Consider the following 15,971-nt stretch of genomic DNA (forward strand, 5'->3'; position numbering starts at 1 on the left):
GCGGAAGCAGAACTGCCTTTATCTGTCCATCAGCCTCCTACTCACTATTTCTGCTCTCAGGAGTTCTGTTCCAGAAATATCAATGTAGGGGCAGGATGAATTATTGGGGGATGTGGTAGAGGAGGAGAAAAGGATCACTTCCCAGAAACACCTTTGCCTATGGAACATATGGCTGAGACAATAGGTGTTGTTCTCACAGAGGGTCTGTGTTTGTAGTTTGTATGGATGTGTTCAAATTCAAATCAAATTTAAGAGGGGGGACAAATGACCCTGTCTCTGCAGAAGCTGCCATAGCCTGAAGGCTCATTTGACCTGGCTGTTGGCTGGCAACCATTGATCTAGGAAAGCGCGGACCAAGCTGAACATATTTCTGCAATAATTTGGCCAGCCTGGAGCTCTGGGGAGGTGGAAGGGGGGTGCACTGTTCCCATGACACTTCATTTCACGGGTGAGGGGAGTTGAAAAGTGTTCCTTGATGTTGATCATTCCTCCTCTTTCTGTTCCTCAATTCTCCTCCTGGGGTTACCCCATTTACAAGTCTGCATTTTACACAAATCATAAACAGGAGAAAATGAGTTAACAGATACCTGTTAATGACGTGTTGCTTCTTGAGACATGAGAGCTTTCTTTAAAAGCTTATTCCCTTTAAGATCTGAGAGCAGGGCAGAACTTGGTCATGAATGAACTCAGGTTATTAGTTGCTTGTTTGTGTGCTGTCCGTTTGGTGTCCAGGATAGCAGTCCCTTGACCTAAAGATCTTTGGTAGAGAACAATACAAATAAGGGCCATTAGCAGTGAGGGTCATTTCGATATAACTGGATCTGGGAGCTAAGCCTGGAATTCTTAAAATTTGGCCTTTGACTAAGCCCCATTGCTCTCACATTCGTTGCTGGTAGATCATGCTACGATGACTCAGGTACTTAGAGCCAGAAGGTTTCTGGTCTAGAGCAATGCAGATTCAGTATGTAACAGAGCTTACAGGCAAAGGCAACTGCCTGCTAATCTCAAGGAGACGATAGTTTGCCACAGACTGGCTGGCCAGGACTTCAGCAGACATTTTAGAGCAGAGAGGATCAAACCAAGGGAGGAGGAAAGCTGAAAGGAGATTAGTATCCCTCGGCCAGGAAAGCTTCTTTGAACATTGGGTCGGATCTCTAAGAATTATTTCATTGTTAAGGAAAGTGGGTCAGGCTAAGCAAGAACACTGTAACTCCCACACTGTTCTGTTGAAGATTTCCCAGCGGGGGGAAAAAAATTATACCCCTCCAAACTGAATTGAAATGAACTGGAGCCCTTGTTTAACAGAGAAAAAAGGAAGAAAACAAGCATAAGGACGCTGAATAAAGCTGCCAAAGAAAGTTGGTTATTAAAACTGCCAGGCCCTGAAGCTCTCTTTATGGTGCTGCTCAAGGTGCCTGTGATAAAGGCTTTTTACATGCGCAGAAATGCCGGGTCAGTTCAGGACAGAGTGGGAGGTTTTAACTCTTAAGTACTGTGTAATGAATTGAGTTCAGGAACCCGCTAGCCTTATGTTAATGTAACTATTGTCTTTAATGGTACATACCGTATAATCCTGTATGGGAAAGCTGGGGAGGGGGCAAAGGGAGAAAGCCTGGTTACAGTCTAGCTATACACTGTTCTCCTTTCTCTGAAAGAATCATTGGTGGAGCTATTGTCTAGCAAATCAAATCGTGTATGTGGGACGCTTGGGTTTTGGTCTCTCCCTTTCTCTCTCTGTCTCTCTGTGTGTTGGTGTGTCTTTCTCCCTCTGTGTGTGTGTCTGTCTCTGTGTGTCTGTCTCTGCATCTCTCTGTGTGTTGCTGTATCTCCGTCTCTCATTTATGATGCTGAATCCCCAGGGTGAGTGACCATCTTAACCTTATCAAAAAGGCCCTGCAGAATTGTTTCAGATAGATGTAAACATAGTGGAAAGACTTATCCTTCGGTTTTAGTGAGAGTTACATTTAGGAGATAGGACTTTTTTCCTTGTTAATTGAATTTTTTTCCTTATGCCACACTTCCCTTGTTCATTTAGTGAGAGTTGCATTTTGGAGATAGGATTTTTTTTCCTTGTTAATTGAATTTTTTTCCTTTTGCCACACTTCCCTTGTTCATTATAAATTATTTTTATTAATGTCTTTCTCCCTCTTTAGACTGTAAGCTTGTTGTGGGCAGGGATCGTATCTGCCAACTCTGGTGTATTGTACTTTCAAGCTTTTAGTGCAGTGTTCTGCACACATTAAGTATTCAGTAAATACCATTGATTGATTGAATGACTTATTAGGTCTCCAGATTAGTCAGAAAGAGGAGTTTGGTTTTTCTGTGCTGTCTTTCCTATTCCAGTGCAGTGGGTTGGTCAGATGCAATGAAAGGGGATATCAGTAGCAGAAGAGATAATGAGGCAGTAAACGCATGGGGATATTGAGGGAGATATGTTACTACTAATAGAAAATTAATTCAATCATATTGAGTGCTTACTGTGTGCAGAGCACTGTACTAAGCGCTTGGAATGTACAATTCAGCAACAGATAGAGACAATTCCTGTCCAACAATGGGCTCACAGTCTAAAAATTCAAGTATGAAGTCCTTTGGTAAATAAGGAGGAAAAGTTCATGTAGAACCTTCACATCAAAGCCTTCATGAATGGGACTTGAGAATGAGACAGATCATGAAACCAAAAGCTTAGGCTTCCCCCAGGATCTCTAAAGGTTAAAACCATTGTCAGAAAATGACAGGTAAGAACAAGGTATAATAGTCTGTATGTCGTCCTTCTAGGTGTAGCTAGGATTAATATTCACTCAGAGTGGCAGGCAGTTTAGGAAAACAGGCACATGGGAATTCTCCCTGCATCTGTCTCTCAGGATGATCTTTTCCTTCTCAGAGACACAGTTTGCCTTGATATAGTATCAAAGCTGCCCATTGGCTCTCTAGATAGAAACTTTATTTGGAAATTTTAGTTTTTGGATTGTGGGTGGTTGTTTTTTTTCCCACCAAGATCCTGACCCAGGAGAAATCCTAAGACTTTGATCAAGCTTTTAAGCACAGAAGGGTATTGCTAGCCTTGGAGGTTTCAGTTGCAGTGTTCATTCAGCCTTTCCCCTGTCACATGTTGAAGGTTCTCCTGAGTAACCATTGACTGAAAATCAGTGCCTTTGGGCTATTTAGTGGTCTCTCTGGGAACAGAGTTGGAGTTCTTAGGGCTGACCCCAGCTGAATTAGTGCTCAGTTGAGAAGGAAAAGTCATCAGCTGAAAACATTTTTTCAGTGGTTGAAGATCTTACCACGAGGAAAACTTTTGGCAGAGAAACAGGAGATGGGGTGGTGGCGGAATGGAACATGGTGTGGGAATCTGCCATTTTCCCTTCTCCACCCACATTCATTCTGGTCAGGGTTAAAAGAGGAGAAATTTGGAGGAACTCGGCTCTTGGTTTGATGTCCCAAGGCACGCAGTGGCTAGCTATTCTAATAACTCTTTGCCATTCCTCTCCTACTGGAGAATTTAGATGATGGGAACCCATGTTTCCCTGGAGGACTGGTTATTTGTGGAGGCCATTCCTTCAGAGAACTCTAATAGCTAACAACTGTTTTTAAAAAATCTCAGACTTGGAAATCAATTCTGAGGGAGATCTGCCCATGGAATGTCAGTGATGTCTACAAATGGAGCAATGCAGAATCCTCGGGGGAAGCATATTAGATACAGGACCCATTGGGGATTCTGTATCTTCAGCCCTGACTAGACATGGCTTTATAGGTGGACTCCAGCTCCATTATGGGAGGATTGAGCAGACTTGAATTGGATGTTGAACAATGCAATATTCAAGATGCACAAAGGAAATGGTGGGCAATTTCAGGAGAGAAAAGATGCATTAAAATCCTCAGACAGGATGCAACAAAGCTTCCCAGTTTGAATCAGGGAGGTTTGCCTCTGAAGAAACAGAGAGCTCTCTGACTTTACCAGCCTGCCACTCTTGGCATGGTGGTACATTGAGTTGGCACCTTCTAGACATGGCCAAAGGCCCAGAGAGCAGAGTGTGCAGTTACTCAGCTGGAAGCTGCTAACAGAGAACAAGCCCTAGTCACCTTATCTAACCTCTGCTATCCTCTTTACTCAGTTACCCACTCCTTCCCACTTAAAGCCTTGGTGGTGGTGCCAGGTACTGAAATAGTAAGTGGAACCTGTTTTGCTTAGTGACTCACGGGAGGGATTCACAAGAGGTGCCTACTGCCGACGAGGTGGTATTAGCCTACCTCGAGAGGGAAGTACCTTTCCTACTTAACCCTCCTCTTCCTCCTCCCAGAAGTCTACTCAAGCATTTGACCCCATACCTGAGCCAATCGCTTTGCCCCGTAGCTCTACTTGTTCCAGTGACATAGCTGCAGTGCTGGAAGAGAGTCCTATTGGCCAAAAGCCAGCTCTGGGATACAGAGGTCCCGGAGTGGATGTTTCGAGTGGCTGGAGTAGCCGGGACAGAGGCAGGGGTGGCCCACGTGGAGCACCCTCTCCACCTCCTTCCTCTTCCAAGCTTGTTCACTCACCATCACACCCTCTCCCTCGCTTCTCCCCCCTGGGGTGGTGGTGGGGATGGCTGACATTCCAGTTTAAATGCTTTCTTTTTGAAGGGAAGCAGTATGGCCTAGTGGATAAAAACATGGGACTGGGAATCAGGAGCTTGGATTCTAAATCCCTCCTCTGCAGCTTGTCTACTGTGTGACCGTGGGCAAATCACTTAATTTCTATATCCCATTTGCTTCATCTGGTAAAATGAGGATAAAATTCCTATTCTTCCTGCCTTTTTAGACTCTGAGCCCCATCTGAGACTCTATCCTATCTATCTGGTATTTACCCCAGGGTTTAACACATAGAAAACGTAATAAATATCCAAGTAAGTATGAGAAGCAGCGAGGCCTAGTGGAAAGAGCAAGGGTTTGGGAGACAGGACCTGGTTTTAATGCTGACTCTGCTACATCTCAGCTGAATGACCGTGGACAAGTCTCTTAATAATAACAAAAAAAATGATAGTATAAAGCATTTACTATGTGACAAGCACTGTACTAAATGCTGGGGTAGATGCAAGATAATCAGGTCCAACATGGGGTTCACGGTTTAAGTTGGAGGGAGAACAGGTATTGAATCCTTCTTTTGCAAAAGAGGGAATTGAGGCACAGAGAAATAAATTGATTTGCCAAGGTCACACAGCAGTTGAAAGGCAGACTTGGGATTAGGTACTAGCACCTCTGACTCCCAGGCCTGTGTTCTTTCCACTAGGCCACGCTGCTTCTCTGTGCCTCAGTTTCCTCATCTGTAAAATGAGGATCCAGTATCTATTCTCCCTCCTACTTAGACAGGTAAGCCCTTTGTGAAACAGAGAGACTGCCTCAACTGATAATCTGGTACCTAGCCCAGTGTTATGACACACAGTGTTTAATAAATATTATTGTAATTATTATTACTAGTGATAATAGTAATCGTTAATACTTTTGGTACTATATACCCATTGTGACACCCAAAATCCAAATATTTTTTAAAAAGGCAGGATTGTAATTCTGTGCCTCAAGAGAAGCAACATGGCCTAGTGGTTAGAGCACAGGCCCCAGAGTCAGAAGGACCTGGGTTCTAGTCTTGGCTCTGCCTCTTGTCAGCTGTGTGACCATGGGCAGGTCACTACACTCTGCCTCAGTTACCTCATTTGAAAAAGGAGGATTAAGATTGTAAACCCCATGTGGGACAGGGAATGTGTCAAACCTGATTACCTTGTATCTACCCCAGCACTTAGAACAGTGTTTGGCACATAATAAGCACTTAAATACCATAAAAAAGGGTTTCAAGACATCGCTTAGCCCTTTGCTGTTCCTCTGTGTCTCTGGAATGGTATCCTCAAAGACAAATCACTGTCATTCTAGATTTACCATTACTTTTCTTCAGGAACTAAAGGTGTTGAGGAGGTATTTTACTTACCTATGAGAAGATTACTACTACACAGAGGGATTGTGGGAAAGCTTTGAGATCTATGGATGAAAAGCTTGATTTAAGCAGAAATTGGGGGAGCTGTTCAAAGCCAGTGAGCCTAAGAGCTTCAGAGTTGGATTAGTAAGGTTTATATTTACATGCTAATACCACAGAGCTCAGCCAACTCCCTGACATTACAGGGGTTTAGCTGTTCTGATAAAAGTGATCCTAAAAATTGAGACTGAGCAGTAGATTCCCCTCAGAGGTTGGCTCTAGTGCAAAATAAGTCAACTGACTTCACTAAGACCTTATTCGGCTTGTAGCTAGGAACCTGGCTTGATGATGTTTCTCCATCCTTGGCCACAAATTGCTCCTGGTGAACATTCAACTTGTATGCTTACCAAAGCCCTTGTGAAAATAAATGTGTTCTTTTGGGTGTGAATAATATGTCAGCCTGCTGGTTTATTGAAAAACTGGGGAGAAAGGAAGAGTCATTAAATTGTCCCTGCCCGAAACCTTAAAAATAGAAGAGAGAATACGTTAAATGCATCCCATTCAGTTCGATATTGTGTGTTTGGCTGTAGAACTGATTTTTCCCCCCAGCACAACTATCTCTTTAATAATAATAACTCTGGTATTTGTTAAGCGCTTACTATGTGTCAAGCACTGTTCTAAGCACTGGGGTAGATACAAGTTAATCAGGTTGTCCCTCGTGGGGTTCACAGTCTTAATCCCCATTTTATAGATGAGGGAACTGAGGCACAGAGAAGCTAAGTGATTTGCCCAAGGTCATACAGCAGACAAGTTGCAGAACTGGTATTAGAACTCCTGACCTCTGACTTCCAAGGTTGTGCTCTTTCCACTAAACCATGATGCTTTCAATTTCTCTCTCCAGGCAGGGATTAATACAACTAAGAGCAATCCCCATATTGCTGGTGCTTAAAGATTTAAGAATTAGGAATTAGTTGTTCTGTCTATGGGGGAAAGGAAATGAATACAGAAGAAATGAAGAAAGGACTTTATATGTATGAAATGATCACTCCCTGATGGTGAGTGAATTTAAGAAATCCAAGTAGAGCACTTAATCAGAATAGTGTGGTCACTAATGATTTTGAATGCAACCATAGTTGGTGGTAGTATTAATAGGAGTGATAATATTTATTAAGAGTGTACAATTTTTGAAATTCTATGCTAAGCCCTGGTGTAAATAAATTCCCAGAAGCCTCCTCTCCCTTGTAGACACACACTCAAGACAGGGTGAATAGTCAGTTTGAACCCACAACTTCAAACACAGTCTTTGATTGATTAGTTGATTACTAACCACTGTGTTGGATCAGTTCTGAAGGTTCCTCAGGGGCAATGGGGTTTCTGCTCCAAGTTGGTCTGGGAAGAGACAGTGAGGCAGGATCCAAAGCAGGCATTTCAGGAACCACTGAACTTCTGACCTTATGGGGAAGCAACAGAGCCTAGTAGAAAGAAATGGGCCTGGGAGTTAGGGAGCCGAGTTCTAATTCTGGCTCTGCCACTTGCCTGAGTGACATTGGGCAACTTTTTAGTGCTTCAGCTCATCTGTAAAATGGGGATTCAATATCTGTTGTCCCTCCACTTAGTCTGTGAGCCCCATGTGGGATAGGGACTGTGTCTGACCGGCATCTATGCCCGTACTTAACAAATACTGCAATTATTATAATTTTTTATTATTATGAAGGGCTCTTAAATGGAATGTTTTGACTGAAGTGAGTTGTAGTGGAGTACCCACCTGAGGTGGTACTCAAAGCAACCGCCAATTGCCCCTTCCCTCTTTTAATTACCCTGCCTTTCTCATTCTACTGTCATTGACCAGACACAGGGAGGAAAGGTAAATGAGGATTTTGCAGAATATCTTAATGATACTTACTGGGCACTAAAGAACAATCTTTTGGTTTATCATACAGCCACCTCATGGACCCAAAAATAATCCTTGTTCTGCATTTGAAGCATGAGGGCTTCAGTAGTACGACTATCTGAGTGCCCACTGGGTCCAATGTACTGTACTGATCAGTTGCTTCCTTTGAAAACTGATTTTTCATTCACTGTGTGAAGAAGTTTGTTCTTTACCTCGACTCTTAAAATGCCCTTGCTTATTATTCTCCTGTGAGTGCCGGCTCCAATTCCTTGCAGTAGTCTGCAGTCTTCTGCTACCTTGATAAAACGTGTGAAAAGTGATAGCTTTTTTCCCCTCTGTGCATCCTTGGCTGTCCTCTAGCTAGTCAGTATGACTAATCTCCTCTCTCCCAGAGAAAGAGAATTTATGCCCCTGGATGAAATGTCACACCAGAAGAATGAATATCAAGAAAGTCATGTGTAAAGACTCCAGGGGGAAAGTGATTTTTTTTTTTTGGAGACCCCCAAGTCGAAGTTTTAGAGTTTTAGAGACGAAAGCAGTTATCAGAGCGAACAGTGCTGCAGATGCTATCAGATCAATGTCTAATTGGAAAAAGCAGGGAAGTTTACTGCAGGCTCCAAACTAGAGGTGGGCTACAGGCAGGCCATGGGCCAAGCCCAAACCCGCAGGGCCACTTTACCTTGCATCTAGCTCTGCCAGGACAGTGGGGCTTGTGTGGGCCCGGAAGCTTTCAATATGCTAAAGTTGAAATCAGTGCCAGCCTCTTGACACTAGACAAATAGCTTCCCACAATTCTAAAGTTGATCAGTGACTGGGAGCATGCTGGGTAACCAGCTCACAAGGTTCACAGTAGTCTTTCCCGGCTGCGGAAGTTTGGAAGAAGGGCTCTTTTGTTTGGAGGAAGGATTAAAAGTTACCCAGAGTGTAAATAGTATGCTATAGGGAAATAATATGATTTGAGCCTGCACTCTATAGTTACCAAGAATTATTGAGCCTGAATTTTCCAAATGCCTAAGCCTATGCAATTTTCTGATTCTAAGTTACGCATCTCTAGAAGTTCACAGTTGAGCCATTTGGAACACTAAAAGAATGTTACTAATTGTCACCTTAAAGGCCCAAAAGAGTATGTCTTATTGTTAAACTTTCGATTAAAAAAAATTGGTTTTTATTAATAATAACCCCAACTGACAACTAATACTGCCTTAGGAATGAGTAAGGTTTTTGTTTTGGAAGCTGTATTAATTCTTTTAGGCTATTTGATGCACTAAAGGAATGTTGTCGTTATTACCCTGGGGGTTTGAAAGAGTTTGAGACAGGCTTCCAAATTGGAAAAAAAAAACCCCTACTAAACTTTAGTTAATAAGAGAATGGGAATGGTTATTAAGGAAACAGTGTTTAAACCCCGAGAATTCCACATTCTTGGGCTTACATGTTCATCACTATAAACAGCCCATTACCAAATGTGATAGGAGCCCAGACTTCTGGCAAAAGGGCTTTCGAAGTGCGTGTTGGGAAGGTCCCTACCATGAAAGGCCTCTTCGAAGCTTATTATTTAGCCAAAGATCACCTTGCCAGAATTATTTTCCCCAACAACAGTAAAGCTGGAGAAGCTGCCATAAATTATAATAACAGTTGCTTTTTATCTCCCGCCCTCAAAGCATTTTACAAAGCTGAACAGAGACCAAAAATGTAGTTCTGATGCCATATTTGTTAGGCATGGCATGGAATAAAAGCCTGCTCTGGAAGTTGGATTAAGCTAGATAGTGATCTCCAATCTTGACTTCTAAGAGAGCCCTTCTAACTAAACTGATCTAATCCAAGCAAGGGCATCATTTCCCCCTGTGCCTTTTGGAGCCAAGTGCCAACCATTTGAAATATCATGGACTAGGCACCTGAATAGGGTACCAGTGAAACAGTGGTATTTATTGAGTGCTTACTGTGTGCAGAGAACTGTGCTAAGTGCTTGGGAAAGTGCAGTACAACAGAATTGGTAGATGGGATCCCCGCCCACAAAGAGCTTACAAGTCTACAGAGAGACCCAGTCTACAGGGAGAGTCAGATATTAAAATAAATTTCAGCTAGGGGAAATGGTGGAGAATAAAGATGTTTATATAAGTGCTGTGGGGCTGATGAGTATCAGAGTACTTACGGGGACTCCCTACCCATCAGACCATCCAAAGCCACTGCCCTGGAAGTGGGTCAGTAAGGGAAGTGTCTTCTAATGACCTGGTGTTGACCTGCATAGTTTTCACTACAGCGTCTTGAATCTTTCTGTGTTTCAGGATCACGTCTATGAGTGACGATATCATATTGGTATGATCTTGTGCCTGTTAGAGCTATAGGTATCCCTGAAACCAAGCCTCGTTGTATGTTTCTTCTCTATGCCTCTAAAGCCAGAAAAAGTCAAGAAGCCTTCAGCCCCTGGCATAGTATTCTGCTCTGAGAACACTGGAATGTTTTGTGCTTTTAGGACCCCATTTTCCAAAGGGGGGAAAATTCCACAAGAAAAGGTGTAGGTGGAGAATAGTAATTTGTGATAACCTTATCATGCTCACAGTATGTACACTTGGGTCTGTCATCAGTATCGGAAGTTCCCATCTTTCCCAGCCAGTAAAAGAGGCAGACATGGAGAGTGGAAGAGCATGGACAGCATGGGAGCGTGGGTGGGAGAGAGAAAGCAGGAGGGAGTTGTAGTAAGTAGAGGATAGAGCCAGGCAATCAATGAAGCCCTGGTCTAGTGGAGAAAGCACAGGTCTGGAAGTCAGAGGACCTGGGTTCTAGTTCCCGTTCTGAGAGTTGCCCACTATGTGACCTTGGGCAAGTCACTTCTATGGGCTTCAGTTTCCTCCTGTAAAATGGGGATTTGATCCCTGTTCTTCTTCCTTCTTGGACTGCAAGCTCATGTAGGACTGGGACCTGATTAACTGGTGTCTGTCCCAAAGCCTAGAACAGTGCTTGGCACAGAGAGGTAAACAAATACCATAATGACAGCGGTGATAATAATGGCACCATCAAGAGAAGGGTGTAGAAGGTTGTTACTCAGGCCTTATGTGATCACTGGGAACTAAAACAGCAGCATCCTTAACACATTTATTCTGTGGGAAAGTCCTGGGCTTTGGATGTGTGGGCAGTATGCATGGGTTGTGTTTGTCTCCGAGTGTACTTGTGAAGAAAAGAAGCTTTCATCCACGAATCTGAGCCCTTTGCAGCTGCTTATTACCAATTAGTTTATCCTGGTGGGAAAAGTGTGGGGTAGCCCCACTGTATTCATTGTCCTTGTCTTATGCTGTCGGATCTCTGACCCACGGAGACTCCATGGACACATCTCTCCCAGAATGCCCCACCTCCATCTGCAATCATTCTGGAAGTGTATCCATAGTTTTCTTGGTAAAAATGCAGAAGTGGTTTACCATTGCCTCCTTCCGCCCAGTAAACTGAGTCTCCGCCCTTGATTCTCTCCCATGCCGCTGCTGCCCAGCACAGGTGAATTTTGATGTGCAACAGATTACCTTCCACTCAGTAGCCACTGCCCGAGCTAGGAATAGAATGGGTATGCTTCTGCTTGACTCTTCCTCCCATAGATGAGACTGGTAAAGTACTGGAAATTTTCCAGGTGTGATACTGAGAGGATACTGTAATCATTAGGAAATAGAAAACCAGTCCACCCAAATGGAGCCCTGTCCCAGGTTCTCAGGATGTGGCAGCAAGTAAAAAATCCCACTCAAATCTGGCCTGCTGGGTTTCTCTCACTGACCTGAATGTTAAACTCATGAATTGGAAGCATGGATTTGGGGATTTTAAGTTTACAGCCGGTCCTGCAGATCACAGAGTAGTGCCTCAGTGAAATAGTAGAGCTTTTAGTTCTGCAAAATGAGCACTGTCCAAATTAATGGGAGTCTTCGTGTTCCAAGTTCCTCATTTATATGGCTGGGCCTAAAGCTTGCATGAATCCAGTCAAAAGCCAGAAGGAAGAGGAAATCTCTTCTTTTTGTGGTGTGTGATCTTCTCCCCACTTAAACTATCTTGAAAAAGTCCCACCAGGGCATGGGGGAAAGAAAAAGAATATTTCCTTGACTTGGATCCTCTGGTTAGGGGGATTTTCCAGATTGTCTCCATTTTGGGCAAGTCGGCAAACCTGGAACTTTATCAAAACTAAAGCTGAAAGAGACCTTGACATCATCTAGTTCATCCCCTTGCCTTCTGGCAGTGGCTCCAGTCCACTGGCACTCTTACCAGAGGAAGAGAAGAGGATTGTGAAATCTCCTTGGGTCCCCCATTCCCGAGTTATAGCAACTCCATCCACTTGGAAATTTTTCACTGTACATAACCAGATCCACTACTTGTTTTTGCTTTGACCTAAGTAAAGATGCAGAACAGATGGTCAGTATGACCTTTCAGGATTTCTAGTCATAAATCTCAGAAAGGCTCTTGCGCCAGTTCTGGACCCAGACATAGATTACCTCTTGGGGTGGGTAGGGCAGTCCACGATCCAAAGAGAATATATTATCTCTTGCTCCAGAATTCTTACGTCAGATGATTCAGAATTTCTGGACTAGCCCTGAAATAACGGATGGAAGGGAATGTTTCACATGCAAGCCAGGATCTGCAGAACTTCCCCCCCGCCCTTATTGCTTTCCCCCCATTTCTTCAACTGTACCTATTTTTTTTTCCTTTCCAAGACTTTGAGTCCTTCACTCTCCCAGCTGTACCTGTGATTGCTTCACGTCCCATCCCGTTCTCATCCCCGTCCCCCACCACTCTCTTTACATATTGGTCCTGAAACCCTATCTTGGACACTGCGTAGAGCTGGCATCCCTCGATTTATTGTATGTGGAGAGAATCCACAGTAAGTTTAGCTTAGTTTAGTTAAGCCCCTTCACTTCCCCTTACCTCCCCACCTCCCTCTTTCTCCTCTCCACTCTTTCTTCCCCAGGGTTGGGGGGAAAGCAGGCTCATAAAACCACTTAATTTGTGCCCCAGCAAAGGAGCAGAGTTGTTACAGACTCCAGCATATGCAGGAGTGAAGCCATCACACTGAACTGTATCTAGAGGTTGGGCAGAAGGTAGCTTCCTTGCAATTGCCCAACATCTCCTGTATTTAATAACCCAAGGGGTGATGGATTCATAACACTCTTCATTGTAAAGGTGCCTCTATTCTCTCTGCTCTCAGATGTGCCCCTCTCTCCTTCCAGAGTCCTCCTAAAAGCCATTCCTTCAGCCTTCTTGTCCTTCCAGCCATCTCAGCACACATGTATTTATTTCTACTTATGTACTATTTCTGCTTATTCACTGGGTCTGTTACTGGAATCCATTCTCCCTCTTCAACTGGCATAATCTGTGTCTCCCACCGTTGGATTGTGTCTTTAGTCTCCGTTTCCCTAGTCTCTGTTACAGCTCTGTGAACCTTCAAAGCTCATTAAATACTTATTGTTGTTGAAAAAGTGTTTCACCCAGTGGCATTCTTGGAGATCCCCATGTTGAGGAAAAGTCACCTTGCCGTTCTCGTCCCAGGTCCGATGCCACGGATAAATGCAGAGGCACTTCTTCTGACACCATGTTACTCTCTGTGCAGGCCGTTGGCAGAAATAGGGACCATTTTGCCAATGTCACATTCTATCCATTCTGGCAGACCTGAGTGTACTGTGATATCCTGAGCATGGACACTGAAAGAGAGTGGTTCATGACTTTTTCTAAGAACATTCTCTTCCTCTGAATTGTCTGACCAGTTCTTTGTCCATACCACAAGGGTTAAATCACAGTGCCTCTGATTGCCTTGTGACTTGATGGTTTTCATGATTAGAACAGCTCTGGGCCTCTTAAGTCAAATCACATGGTGGTCAGATGCTCACATGTCTGATAGATCCTACACTTCTGGGCTCCTGCTTCTTCATTTCAAAGGAGAGAGAGAGAGAGAGAGAGAGCCTGTATTTCATTGGGACAGGAAGTGGCGCTCTTCCCTCTCTTCATCTCCCTGCTCCAGATCGGGATGTTAGGTTTAAGATCAAAAGGTCTGAAGCCCAACAACTTCAGAGATCTTAAAATAAATAAACCATGGGGCTTGGGTGGGGGTGATTTTTATTTATTTTCCTCATTTTTATTGAAGAAATAGACAAATAACAGGAACTTCTGTAGTCAGACCCAACAGTAACTCACTTCCCTTCCCACCCTTCTTGGAGATTCCAGCATGGTAGCAGTTATCCCTAGGAAATCCTGTCCTTATCAGTTCAATGCAGTCTTCATTTTAGATAAAATTACAAACTTTTATCTTTAATAAGATTTCTGTGGCTCTTTACTTTTCTATGGCTCTTTCCAATGACAGCTTCTAATAAAACACCTACTCATAATCACCGTGTCCGGTAGATGATATGCTCTTTTTGCATGTAGGAAGACCGAGGCAAATGCAAGTTAAGCTAATTATGCGGGATCATCCAGCAAATTAAGGCAGAGCTGATATTGTGCCGTCCCTCGGGTGGTTTCACAGGGTGTCCGGCATCCCCGTAATAGTCTTTCGTTCCTGCAGAAAAACGGTCAACTGCAGGGTGGGATCACATCTGCGAACAGTTTTAATGTGTTGCACCACTCTCATTTATCCGAGGACGTAGATCCGGTTGAGACTTTGGGGCGATGTCTGCACACTGAGGCTGTGATCTAGCCTAGGCAGCAACCGTTCATTGTGGATAGCGTTTCTGCGTGCCAGTTCGGTGGGCATCCTCGAGTGTAAAAATCCACAGGAGCCGCTGCAACCTTTAAGGTTCAGTGGGCACTTTCCAACCATGTCCACAGTGTCTGACTTAGTTTTAAACCTATGACCGTGCCACAGAAAATGGAATGTTAGACTTGAAATCTAGGAAGGACCTTCTATGCCTGGGGAAGGTATGTGGGCATACTCATTAATCCCAAGCCTACAGGCCTTAGTTTCACCTTGCCACAAAATTTCAGCTCAGCCTCTCTTCCTCTCTTTCCCTTTTCCAAACACACCCCCACTTTGCAGTTAACACAGTGTTAGGGCAATAGGTTGGTGCTGGAGAAAATTTTCCACTGTTCTCCCCGTCTAAATATCTAATTAAGTAGTCTAATTAGGTAGAGATCCAGCCTGGCTCTCCTTAGGGCAGGGCATTTGGCAAGAGCTCACAACTCTGGCACCTTGGCTATGGACTTTGAATTTATGGTGGAAAGAGCTTGCCGGGGCTCTTTTACGATGTGTTTTACAGCAGGGAAACCGTTTCAGTTGGCAGCTTCCCATTGGCGCCTCTGAAAAGATTCTGTCTCCATGCTCTGAGGTAAGCTATAAAGCTCCCAGTGCTTTAGACTGGCTCCTGAGTCCACCTCCCACAGCTTTTTGTATTCAGCTTCATTACTTCAGCAACTCCTCTTTTTATGATTTTTGGGATGGTTAGTTCCCAGGACAGGTGTTGTGAGAGCAGACAGTGCTGATGAAAGACTGCGTGCTTCTGTATCTAAGTCATTCTGAATATGCGTTTGTCGACAACATTACGGCCTGGGCATCAGCCTCAGGGAATCATTGTAAATGAGAGCCTTTTCCAGTCAAGTATTCTTCCCAAATACAGATTCAGGTCAGAAGCAGGTGAAAGGCAGATGCGATCGACAGCTCATTTGTACACGCTGTAACCCAAATAGGTAGTAATGAGAAGTAGTGTTTACCTTGATGATTCTTAAGATCTTAATTCAAATCGATAAATAAATACATGAGTGGCATGACCGAAGCTGTTACTGCCAGAGTTTCTCCGTGTCCCATTAGCCTGTTTGTATATTTCATCATCTCTTGGAGAAGCAAATGATCCCTCTTCTGAAATAGCAAACTAGTTCCCCGTCAACCCTGCTTTATTGTTTGAACCCTCTGGAATTGTATTTTGATTGTATTCTGTCTCTTTCTTTTGACTTTGGCAGGTAATGTGTCTAACCTGAATCCAGAGTTCTCATTCGAAGGTACCAATTTAGATGTTGGAAATATCGTGCTGGCTCTGTACAGTGGCCTCTTTGCCTACGGTGGCTGGTAAGATACTGGAATGCCTTGGATGTTTATTTACTTCACTCTTTGCCATTTTAGGGGGACACTTGAATCCTTTGTAGAAAGTTTGCTATCTCCTCTCTTGCACAGACTGAAATGCATTGCTGTGC

General features: G+C 43.8%; 1 protein-coding gene across 1 annotated transcript in view; it reads left to right on the forward strand.

Annotated features, from left to right (window-relative positions):
* The window catches only part of SLC7A5 (solute carrier family 7 member 5), a 67,018-nt gene that overhangs the window by 30,609 nt on the left and 20,438 nt on the right, over positions 1-15,971 (forward strand). Inside the window, 1 exon segment of the mRNA XM_001508884.4 lies at positions 15,741-15,846. Within this exon segment, the coding sequence (XP_001508934.2) occupies positions 15,741-15,846 (106 nt within the window).

This window comes from Ornithorhynchus anatinus, chromosome 11 (assembly GCF_004115215.2).
Source record: "Ornithorhynchus anatinus isolate Pmale09 chromosome 11, mOrnAna1.pri.v4, whole genome shotgun sequence".
Classification (NCBI taxonomy): domain Eukaryota; kingdom Metazoa; phylum Chordata; class Mammalia; order Monotremata; family Ornithorhynchidae; genus Ornithorhynchus; species Ornithorhynchus anatinus.